Source organism: Hypomesus transpacificus, chromosome 3 (assembly GCF_021917145.1).
Source record: "Hypomesus transpacificus isolate Combined female chromosome 3, fHypTra1, whole genome shotgun sequence".
NCBI classification, from domain to species: Eukaryota; Metazoa; Chordata; class Actinopteri; order Osmeriformes; family Osmeridae; genus Hypomesus; species Hypomesus transpacificus.
Window position 1 is genome coordinate 7033774 of NC_061062.1, and position 12720 is coordinate 7046493.

General features: G+C 52.6%; 1 protein-coding gene across 1 annotated transcript in view; it reads right to left on the reverse strand.

Annotated features, from left to right (window-relative positions):
* Positions 1-11809, reverse strand: part of slc4a11 (solute carrier family 4 member 11) — a 34486-nt gene extending 22677 nt beyond the window's left edge. Inside the window, exons 1-3 of the mRNA XM_047050473.1 lie at positions 11630-11809; positions 4988-5038; positions 1150-1266 (exon numbers count right to left, since the gene is read on the reverse strand). Coding sequence (XP_046906429.1) covers positions 1150-1266; positions 4988-5038; positions 11630-11666 — 205 coding nt within the window. The 5' untranslated portion in view covers positions 11667-11809. The remainder of the gene's footprint in view (positions 1-1149; positions 1267-4987; positions 5039-11629) is intronic.
* Positions 11810-12720: the final 911 nt, after the last annotated feature.

Genomic DNA, 12720 nt, shown 5'->3' on the forward strand with positions numbered 1-12720 from the left:
CCCCGGTTTTTAGGTGTACCCTGTCTGTGTGTGCACGCCTGGAGGCAAGGGTTGACAAGAGAGGCAGATGAGAGGAGGCAGGAGAAGAGGCAGGGGAGGAGGGGGAAAGGCAGGTGAGAGCAGCGGAGAGGCTGAGCAGGAGAGATAGAGGAGAGGAGAGGTGAGGAGGCAGCGGACAGAAGGTAGAGGAAAGAAGGCGGGAGAGGAGAGGCAGAGGACAGAAGAGGCAGAGGACAGAAGGCAGGAGAGGAGGCAGAGGAGCCGATTCTAAAATGAGACTATCAGAGAGAGTGTAGGATTTGGTTCATCAAAGCCGTCCTATCAAAGGGCTGCTGGGCTCATCTCCCTGGGAGAGAGGGCTGCTCTAATTGCTGTCAGGCTCCAGCCATGAGGAGATCTCCATTTAGGATTACCTAGGCCCTCTGAAATGGCTTCTGTACATTTGGCTATGTGGCTTAAGGTAATCCGGAATGTGTGGTGGATTAGGAGCAGGAAGAGTGACTTGCGAGCCTACTCATTTCCCCGCTGGGCTGCATGTACAAGGCTGGGGGTGCTAATTATGGTTAATGATATTCAAATAAACCATCGGGTTGCGTAAGCGCGGTTCCAGCCTGGCGGCGACAGCTTTCAGAGGAAGTGGCCCGGTTATCTCTCTGTTCATTACGACATCATCCCATACCCTCAAACACACACACACAAAATCACACGTACACACAGGTGACACACACATGCACAAGCGTCGACTCATTTTTCTCGTCTTGACCGAGTCCATGCCTGCTGTGTGACATCAGCTACATCAGGTGATCAGGAGCGGTCCTCTCCTCCTGCCAGACACACCGTGGGTCTCCCAGAGAGCCCGGGGGGAAAGCAGTCACCTGTCACACTCTCTCTCCTTGTGCACCTGGGACTGTTGCCAAGGCAACACTAACCTGTTGACCTGCGGTGTACCAGGGATGGGGGCAAATTACCTGCACCTGCAGCTAAGATGCTGCCACAGGGCCCAGCACCTGGTGCCAGACTGACCTGTCACCCCTTACCCCCTTCTCCCCCCTCCTCCTCCTCCCAGCTCCAGTCACCTAATCGCTGATAAACAACCCCCCCACCCCCCAAACTAGATGCCTTCTGGATCCCACCCCCCCAGCCCCTCACCTGGTCCAGGGCTGTTCTGGTTGTGGTAAAGGTGGACGTCGTCTCGGCAGGCGGTGGGGGAGTCCTGCCCCTCCTCTCTGCCCTCGCTGCCCTCCTCCTGCTCCGCCTCCCGCTGCTCTGAGGACACAACAGCACAGGGTCACCCCCCGGACAGGCTCCTCCCCCACCCTTTCAGCCTCACCCCTGTCCAACCCCTCCAGTAGCTCAGCCTCACCCCTATCCAACCTCACCCCTCCAGCCACATCCCTAACCAACCTCACCCCTATCCAGCCTCACGACTAACACCTCCAGCCTCACCCCTATCCAAACTCACCCCTCCAGCCTCACACCTATCCAGCCTCACCCCTCCAGCCTCACCCCTAACCAACCTCACCCCTATCCAGCCTCACGACTAACACCTCCAGCCTCACCCCTATCCAGCTTCACCCCTAACCAAACTCACCCCTATCCAGCCTCACCCCCAACACCTTCAGCCTCACCCCTATCCAACCTCACAACTAACACCTCCAGCCTCACCCCTATCCAACCTCACCCCTAACACCTCCAGCCTCACCCCTAACACCTCCAGCCTCACCCCTATCCAGCCTCACCCCTAACCAACCTCGCCCCTATCCAACCTCACTCCTAACACCTCCAGCCTCACCCCCATCCAACCTCTCCAGCCTCGCGACTAACACCTCCAGCCTCACCCCTATCCAACCTCTCCAGCCTCACCCCTATCCATCTGTCTAAACCGTGCCTGCCTCTATACCTCCACCCCCCCCCACCCTGCGTCTTCCCGTCTACACCGCCTGCCTCTAAATCCCCATTTCCCCTCCCCACCTATAACCATCTTCCCTCCAGCCACCATCCATCTATCCCCACATCCTTCCTCTATACATCGACCCCCTCCCCCCTACCTACATTGACCCCCTCCCCCCTCCCTCCTCCCTCCTGTGGCACGGCTAGTGCATCTACAGGTCCACCTTGGAAAGACCAACTCCTGCTCTCACCCTGCTCCCCTCTCCACACCAGATCAGACACTGTGACTTTGAGATCACCTTGAGTCTCAGCCAATACTGCACAAACAGACTGAGTCGTGACCGAGTACAGGAGAGAGGGGCACATTTACAGCAGGGGAGAGAGGGGCACATCTACAGCAGGGGAGAGAGGGGCATATCTACAGCAGGGGAGAGAGGGGCATATCTACAGCAGGGGAGAGAGGGGCATATCTACAGCAGGGGAGAGAGGGGCATATCTACAGCAGGGGAGAGAGGGGCATATCTACAGCAGGGGAGAGAGGGGCATATCTACAGCAGGGGAGAGAGGGGCACATCTACAGCAGGAGGGGGGGGGGGCATATCTAGAGAAGAAGAAGGGGGGGGCATATCTACAGCCGGAAGGGGGGGGGGGCATATCTACAGCAGGATGGGGGGGGGGATATCTACAGAAGAAGAGGGGGGGGCATATCTACAACATAACAGCAGTCTTTTATAAAGGGTGTTGATGATGGTGTTCAGAAGACCTTTGTGTGCGCGTTTGCATGCAAGTGTGCTCGCGTGTGAGGGTCGCTGGCCTGTGGTGTGTGAGTTTTGTGTGCGTATAATCGAGAGAGAGAGAGAGAGAGAGAGAGAGAGAGAGAGAGAGAGAGAGAGAGAGAGAGAGAGAGAGAGAGAGAGAGAGAGAGAGAGAGAGAGAGAGAGAGAGCGAGCGAGCATGTGCGTGAGGTGGGGGGGGGGATAATTGGACAGGGGGCACATGGAAGCACAGTGTGTCCCTGCTGACTGCACCATACATACTAATTGGGTGCCTTTCCTTGAGGGCAATGATACAGTTACAAGACACTTCAGCCACATCATTACTTACATCCCAACCAGGGGGGATGGGGTGTATTACAGTCTTCATCATCCTCTACACATCTTCATACCTCGCCCTTCATCTTCTACATGGGCTGACAAGCCAAACATGAGGACCACCTGTCTAATAACCCGTCGGTCCTCTGCATGGGGGCAAGACAGCGCCGGCCCCCCGAGGCCGGGCCTCTACCACACCCTGCAGACGTGCTGTGGCGTCTGACACCAGCAGATCCTTCCAGGCCCGTCAGCGGCAGGGTGGACCCGTGCTGTGATCAGACTTGTCGGTTCAGGACACGCAACACGGACGCTCAACCGGAACGGACGTCTGCGGAATGAGGAGGCCGGGGCTACACCTTCCAACACCTCCTTGTGTTCCTCAGACTGTTCCCTGACGACGTGAGCAGGGTGGCAGGGCGCATGGTCCTGCTGAAGGAGGCCACTGCCATCGGGGGAGGATGTTCCCATGAAGGGGTGAACCTGGTCTACAAGGATTTTTTAGGGTCGGTGGAAAGTGTCAAACTGACGTCCACATGAATGGCCTGGGCCAAGGGTTTCCCAGCAGAACATCGCCCAGAGCATGGACACGCCCTCCTATGCCTAGAGACAGGGGCATCACGGGCACTCCTCTGCCTAGAGACAGGGGCATCACGGGCACTCCTCTGCCTAGAGACAGGGGCATCACGGGCACTCCTCTGCCTAGAGACAGGGGCATAACGGGCACTCCTCTGCCTAGAGACAGGGGCATCACGGGCTCTCCTCTGCCTAGAGACAGGGGCATCACGGGCACTCCTCCACCTAGAGACAGGGGCATCATGGGAACTCCTCTGCCGAGAGACAGGGGCATCACGGGCACTCCTCTGCCTAGAGACAGGGGCAACACGGGCACTCCTCTGCCTAGAGACAGGGGCATCACGGGCACTCCTCTGCCTAGAGACAGGGGCATCACGGGCACTCCTCTGCCTAGAGACAGGGGCATCACGGGCACTCCTCTGCCTAGAGACAGGGGCAACACGGGCACTCCTCTGCCTAGAGACAGGGGCATCACGGGCACTCCTCTGCCTAGAGACAGGGGCATCACGGGCACTCCTCTGCCTAGAGACAGGGGCATCACGGGCACTCCTCTGCCTAGAGACAGGGGCATCACGGGCACTCCTCTGCCTAGAGACAGGGGCATCACGGGCACTCCTCTGCCTAGAGACAGGGGCATCACGGGCACTGCTCTGCCTAGAGACAGGGGCATCACGGGCACTCTGTGGTTCCGCTCCCTTGTCGAAGCCCATTTCTCCTGCATGCAGCACGTTGACTACGACTGATTGTTTGCTTCCCATCTAACCCACCCACAGCTTGACACGTGCCCTTGTTAGGAGTTGAACAACGCTATCCGCCTCACCTGGGAGTGTGCACATACAGCATACATCACTATGTGTGTATCACTATGGTGTGTGTATCACTATGGTGTGTGTATCACTATGGTGTGTGTATCAGTCTGATGTGTGTATCACTATGTGTGTGTATCACTATGGTGTGTATCACTATGGTGTGTGTATCACTATGGTGTGTGTATCACTATGTGTGTGTATCACTATGGTGTGTGTATCACTATGTGTGTGTATCACTATGGTGTGTGTATCACTATGTGTGTGTATCACTATGGTGTGTGTATCACTATGTGTGTGTATCACTATGGTGTGTGTATCACTATGTGTGTGTATCACTATGGTGTGTGCATCACTATGGTGTGTGTATCACTATGGTGTGTGTATCACTATGTGTGTGTATCACTATGGTGTGTGTATCACTATGGTGTGTGTATCACTATGGTGTGTGCATCACTATGGTGTGTGTATCACTATGGTGTGTGTATCACTATGTGTGTGTATCACTATGGTGTCTGTATCACTATGGTGTGTGTATCACTATGTGTGTGTATCACTATGTGTGTGTATCAGTATGGTGTATATCACTATGGTGTGTGTCTGATGTGACCAGAGCTGCTCACTCACCCATTTCTTGGAAGAAGTATCCATTCTTGGACATCCCCGAGATGGGGGCCTCTGGAGAGGAGAGGGAGATACAGTTCAGTCAGTCTACACCACCATCACAGCATGAACCATTCCATCAATATATTCTAGATAGCGATTATACAATTCTACAGACAAATTCAGTCCAAAGCACAATCTAAAGACAGTAATGGTGTGTGTGTGTGTGTGTTTGTGTACAGTTTCTGCCTCCAGAGCTCTGTGTGTGTGTGTGTGCCCGCTGGTACATCAGGGACGATGTAGAGATGATCCGTGTTGTGATAAAGGCGCTGGGGGGCGGAGCGCTTATACTTCAGTCAAGCTTCTCACCAGCATTCATCTCAAGTGTTTACATATTCATGTAGGAGCTCAGACACACCATGTGATCTGTTACTGACCTGACTACAGAAGTGAAATTCACACATCACACGCAGGCTCACCACGGGCACACACACACACTCAAACACTTTTTTCACAAAAGCCCTAGCAAATCCTCTGAACAATATATTGCGTTTGTCTCAACACATTTACTGGCAGCCGAATAGCCTATTCTGCTAAGGAGTGTCACCTACAGTCAAAAGATCTGCTCTAACAGGCCCTGATGGAAAGGTTATAGTTGCTCCACCTCCTGCCTCTACCTCAGCTAGTAGAGCTGCCTCTGCCTCAGCTAGGAGCAGAGCTGCCTCTGTCTCTGTCTCATCTAGAAGATCTGCCTCTACCTCAGCTAGGAGCAGAGCTGCCTCTGCCTTATCTAGAAGATCTGCCTCTACCTCAGCTAGGAGCAGAGCTGCCTCTGCCTCATCTAGAAGATCTGCCTCTACCTCAGCTAGGAGCAGAGCTGCCTCTGCCTCAGCTAGAAGATCTGCCTCTACCTCAGCTAGGAGTGGATCTGCTTCTGCCTCAGCTAGGAGCAGAGCTGCCTCAGCCAGGAGCCTGGTTCCTGCCTCTACCTCAGGTAGTGTTGTGCTGCCAGTGAGAGGGAGGCTCCATCATTAGAGCAGCTCATCTGGGCAGGACTCCAGCTCAGTGGAAGAACACATTGTTTCACTTCTAAAGGGACTTCCTCTTCGTTGGTCACAGTGATACATCCTCATACAGAGCCTTTACTAAGCAGGCACGCAATGTGTGCGTGTGTGTGCACATGTTTGCGATGCAGGAAGTGGTCACATGCAGCAACGATAAGAACAAGGATGATTATAGAGATTATTCCCTCAAACACTCAGTCAATTGTAGCATGCCATAATGTCCACACAAATATTTACATCGAGTAAATATCATGACGGAACACAGGCTTGATTATACACTGCCTTTTAACACACAAGCACAAGCCGTTTCTCACACAAACATACACACACACACACACACAAGCAGCCATGCATGTAATAGTGGGCACATGCAGAGAATACGAGTCTGAGGAGCAGAAATGAGCCGCTTGTAACAGGAACATGAAAGTGAGCAGTCATCATTTATTCAACCTCATGTCTTATTGGTTATTCTTGTGGGGTTGATTATCACACGGAAACCACAGCACGTTCCACAAACATCATCACACATTTATGCAGAGGGAATCTCACTGTGCAAATGAGAGGAAAGATGAGCAATGCCCGGCTAATTATCTGGTGACTATCCAGTTTGTTTGGCACTTGCGATTGCACGCGTGTCCACACAAACACTTTATTCCTGAAATCGCCAACACTTATTTGACAACGTCAGTAGCGACGAGGAGCCGGTGTGTGTGGTGACATCACAGGCTGAAAGATGTCCTCATGCCACCAAACTGGTCTGAAGCCTTCAGGCCAACAGGACTTCTGAGAGCCAACAGCCACGAGGGAAACGAGAACTGGAGCGACCGGTACCCAGCCCACAACAGGAGACGTCCTAAACAAACACACGACATTGGCTTTGTGTGTGTGTGTGTGTGTCTCTGCCAGGCATCCACAGAAAGCGCCTGTGCTAGAGGACTGCATCAGCCTCCATCTACAGATAAAGAACTGTGAACGGTGCACCGGTGTCAAAGACAGCTCTTCTGCTTGTCTCACTCGGGGGAGAAACCACCTCTTCCTTCCTTAAACAGAGCCTCAACAGCAGCAAGACATCAGCAGCTCTCTCTCTCTCCCCAACCAGCACCACACACACACACACACACACACACGTGTAGGAGCTAGGACAGGTTTCAACTAGTACAGTGTGTATGTGTGGGGTGTGTGCATGTGTTTGTGGGGGGAGGGGGGGGCGGTTGACTAATTGGGTCCAGAGGCTGTTTTGGCATCTGGCCTCCCTGGATCTTCCTTAACTCAGAGGGAATACCTCATTCTGCTGTGCTCTGAGAGACAGGCACTAACTATGCATCTGTCCAGTAGGACTTCATCCTATAAAGCCCCATCACAGAGCAGCTTTCCCTTCTTGTTTCCACACGCCGCGTTTCCGTCCAGGGCTCGTCTGCACAGTGTCCAGCCCCTCCAGAGGTGCTCCCTCTAGGGACGACACATCCCCCCTCCAACACGAGGGTCCAACGTTGCCAACCAAGTAGCCCGGCTAACGTTGTGAACAGTCATGGACGAGGAGTGAAGCAACATAGACATGCAAACACCCGTGACAGCTTGTCGGGGGAGGGGGGGGGGGCACCAAAACGTTTTTTGGAAAGTTGGCAGCCCTGGTGTCCTGATGTAAACTGGCTGGACTCTTTCCTAAATACTCTGTCACAGCAAAGACCACTCACACCAATATGCCAACATTCTAACCAGGGACACCAACACGCTAACATGCTAACTAGTCACACCAGCATGCTAAACAGTCACACTAACATACTAGCCAGTCACACCCGCATGCTCACTATTCAGTCACACCAGCAGGTTAACCAACCATACCAACATGCTAACCAACCACACCAACATGCTAACCAACCACATCATCATGCTATAATGCTAACCCGTCACACCAGCACAATATCCACTCACACCAGAATGCTAGCATGCTAACCAGTAACACCAACATTCTAATGAGTCACACCAGCATGCAATCAACCCAGTCATACCAGCGTGTCCTTTTCCTAGTTTTGTAGCATGTGAGCCAGAGGGTCTCTCAGCATCCCTGGACAGGAGCTGTGCCGTCATCTGTGGGACTGGGCTTTGATTAGAACTCAGCTGTGCAATCGGCGAGAGAGGGACAGGGGGAGTTCAGTCTGAGTGGTGGTGGGTGTGTGTCTGAGGAGGATTGCTGTGAGTGTGTACGGGTCAGTGGTGATTTGTCTGTGTGTGTGTGTGTGTGTGGCGAGGGGGGGGAGGGGGGGGGCTTGTTGTGACTGCGGAAGGTTTCCCTCAGAGCCAGTCTGGAAGACAGCGGAAAAGGGGGGGGGGGGTTCACAGGGAGGGGGGGGGACAGCCCTGTTCAGCCTCGCTGGGGGGACTTTTCTAGCACATTCTCCCCCTCAGTCCCTTTCTCTGTCACTATCTTCTCTGTCGCCTTCTAACAACCCCCACACCCCTCTCTGTCTCTCTGTCTCTCTGTCTCTCTGTCTCTCTGTCTCTCTGTCTCTCTGTCTCTCTGTCTCTCTGTCTCTCTGTCTCTCTGTCTCTCCGTCTCTCCGTCTCTCTCCACATCCAGAACATCTCCCGCTACAGAATAGCTGCTCCCATTTCAGAGCTGGGGTTAGGTTTAGGGTTAGGGGGGGGGGGGATTCCTGCTAATTGTTTGCACATTCTCCTTTTCCTCCGGCTCCATTAAAGCCAGCCGGCCATCTCCCTTTCAAGTTGCTGCTCTACACAGCAGGTTCAGCCCAGACCTCCAGCCCAGACCTCCAGCCCAGACCTCCAGCCCAGACCTCCAGCCCAGACCTCCAGCCCAGACCTCCAGCCCAGACCTCCAGCCCAGACCTCCAGCCCAGACTCACAAAATGACAGCCAAGACTTAAGCAGGAGTGTGTGTGTGTAATGTGCTGAGGAAGCAGGACAGAACATGCCAGTGTGTGAATGAAAGTCTGTTGTGTGTGTGTGTGTACGCGTGTATGTGTCAGGTGTGTGAGTGTGTATGTGTGCGTGTCAGTGTGTGCATGTGTGTGTGTGTGTATGAGAATAAGAGGTCAAACAGAGGCAGAGAGAGAAGCAGAGAGAGAGATGGTTGAGTGATATCACATTGATATTTCTGCTCAAGCACATAGAAAGGGCAGCCTGGCAGTCAGGGGGTTCGTGTTCCATCTGTGTGTGTGTGTCTGTGTGTGTGCGTGTCTGTGTGTGTGTGGTGCAGTTAAGGTCGCAGGCAGAAGATCAGGCTAACTGACCCATTACAGAAGGCTCTCCCTCTCTCCATCTCCATCTTTCGTTCTCCCTGTCCCCATCCCACTCTCCCTCCAACTTCCCCTCTCCTTCTCCCTGCTTCCCCCTCTCTTCCTTCCCCCCCCCCCCTCTCTCTCTTTCTCCCTCTCCCTCCATCCAGCAGAAGAAGCCTTCATTACGGCTGGTGTATAGGGAGGTTGTAATGAACTATAATTACACTGTGTACAGTGGACTACTCTGTCACTTCATATAATAAGCCTGGATAGACCACCAACACTGTGTGTGTGTGTGTGTGTGTGTGTGTGTGTGTGTGTGTGTGTGTGTGTGTGTGTGTGTGTGGACTTGCATGTCACCTCATGTGATTAAAGCCTGCAGGCTGGTCACACAATCATTACGGTTCTCAGACAGGATGTAACACAGGACAGCTAACACACACACACACAAGATCTCATTCTTAATTTTGCTTTTGAAGGGTATGCCGGTCCTTTCCCTTATAAAAAAAAAAGAGTTCAAATATGATATCGTAAATATCCAAACTGGATTATCCTAATAGAAGTGTTTCTGAGGCTGGGATCGCCCCATTTAGATCCACATGATCTGAATGCTGTAAAAGTCAGCAGCAGCAATTAGCCCCGTCTTCTGCTGAGAACAGCAGCTATTTATACATATACATCTGGGCTCATACACAACGAGGAAGTGCAGAATTAGAGTCGTAAAAGACCAAATTCTGTCAGTTAAATCTCTATTTTCATATCGGCTGCATCCGACGCACATTGAGCTAATAAGAGGTTTCACGGAGGAGGTTGTAAACAGAGAGGACGTCCCTTGTTACAGGAGACGGTTGAATATCATTGAATCATCTCGTTATTCAGTTATTTACAGCCTTGGCTTGTTAAGGGGAGACTGTTCCTGGTGCCCAGTGATGCTAGACCAAGCATCTCTACCCTTCCTGGTGCCCAGTGATGCTAGACCAAGCTTCTCTACCCTTCCTGGTGCCCAGTGTGTGCAGGCATACTCCATGAAGACTCCATGTCTTTGCATCTTCTGCGTTTTTCAATTACACAATTGTTCCGTGTGTGCACAGAATAAACCCTATCTGTATGTGGGCTAATAAGATGTGTGTGTGTGTTAACTTTGTGAGTGAGTGTGAGTACAAGCGTGTGTGTGTTTGGGGGTGTGCATGCACACGTGTATGTCAGTGTATGTATGAATATGTGTGTGTGTGTGTGATGGTGCACACGCAGAGTGTGTGTGTCCAGATGGCTGTATTCAGAGCCTAAAGCTCCTTTGCTCTGCTGCCAGCGGTGAATACTGATCACAGGACACTTCCACATCACGACACCACACACACAAACACAGCTTGACCTCCACTCCTACAACATGACCTTACACACACACACACTCCAACCCAGTACTGTACAATGTACACACACATACGAGACACACACGTACAAAAACCCGTCCACGTATTCGTGGACAGACACACATATACACACAGACACACACACACACACAATCAACGCAGAAACAGAGTGACAGAGAGGAGGCAGCTTCATCACACCTCCTAACCAGCTCTCCCCTCCCAGAGGACCACCACACACACACACACACAGCAGGCTGCCACACACACACACACACAGCAGGCTGCCACACACACACACACACACACACACAGCAGGCTGCCACACACGCACAAACAGGTCCAATCATCACACATACCCCCACATACATATCAGCTCGCTCACACACACACACAGAGGAAAGTGCTTCTTTAAAGAAAAAGATTTTAAAAAGGCAAAAACGACATGCATTCTTGTCCGACAGGTATATCAAGGTGGATCTGAGATATGCTGGTTTTAAACGCTCTGCTTTTTGACAAAGATTAACGACGCAAGGGGCATTCATGTCGCATACCAGAAATCAACAAAAATCTCTCTCAGACCCAGAAACATCTGCCTGTCTCTGAGACACAGGCTGCTACACTAGTAACAACACAACCATAATGAAAAACAGGATTTTAGACAAAACTGAAGCATAACATGTGTTCAGTTATTTAGGAGGATTAAACACACATGGCCATTACTACACAAACACAAACACACTACTACACACACACACACACACACACGGACATTACTACACACACACACACGGACATGCCTACACACACAGCCAGAACCTCGCACAAACAACGGGTCTCTGAGCGTGGAGGTGGCCAGGGTGTTTTTCTCGAGCTTGCTCAGGTTTCAAGAGCAGGGAACCCCTCTCTGCCTACCTCTCTGCCTGCCTGCCTGCCTGCCTCTCTCTCTCCTGCTCTGCCTCGCGTTTGGGCTTCTCAGCCCAGGGCTGGACTCACCAGAAGGCACAAAATGCAGAACTTTGTTGTCTTCCATAGTTGAGTGAGAGGCTGGTCCCCCCAGTCAGCCCATCCTGTATCCTGCTCGGGCGAGAGTGTGATCCCCTCTGCTCCTTCTGTTTCCCTCGCAGCCACATGCAGTGACTCAGCCCGCTCCGCCTGCCTTCTCACTACCTCGCCGCTGGGTCCTAGTGCCTGCGCAAGCTCCACAACGGCATGGCAGACCTGTTGATGAGACACGCCTTCTTCCGCCCCCGCCCCCCCCCCCCCCACACTCTGTGTCTCAACAACACCAACATGGCTCCCTGCCTCTCCCTGCCTCTCCTCGGTCTAACTGTCGGATGGAACGGGACAGATAGGAAGCAGTACAGAAAGACAGTTCTGTGTGTCTCTGTGTGTCTCTATCTCTCTCTCTCTGTGTCCATTTATGTCTGTGTGTGTGTGTCTCTCTCTCTCTCTGCATGTCTCTCTCTATGTGTGTGTCTCTCGGTCTCTCACAACAAGACCATGTGGTCGACCACATGGTCTTGTATAGAAACAGCCCGGTGAGGTGGACCCTGTCCTGCTAGCCAGTTGAGGCAGACTCCACAGACGGGGACAGAGACAAAGAGTGCGTGGCGGTGTGGGCCAACATCCATCCTTCCTACTGACCGAGTCACGCTTCGTTATGCAGATACGAGATGACCCCCAACGACACTGTTGATCTAACCCCAGGGGGAAACCAAACAGTGTTCAACGACAGTAACGTGCATGATTAATGTCCCAGCCTCCAACGGGCTAACAGCCTAAGGCTGGCTGTTCTCTGCATGTCACACACACGCCACGGGACCCCGGCTTGAGTCAACATCTCCAGGCAGCTCCCAGCCTGGCTGGCTAGGCTGGTGCACATGGCCGTGTCCTGCAGCTCAACACAACGTTTCATCGAAACCGAATGCAATGAGTCCGACCAAACGCTTCCCAAGTGTAAGAATGGAACTGGAACCATTGGGTGGGGAATTGGAACGAGTCGAATATCTGCCGATTTGTTTCCGTGATCAGAGTGGGTTCATGTGCAGGGTTGTGTGTGTACGGAGGTGAGGCGTTCAGACGGT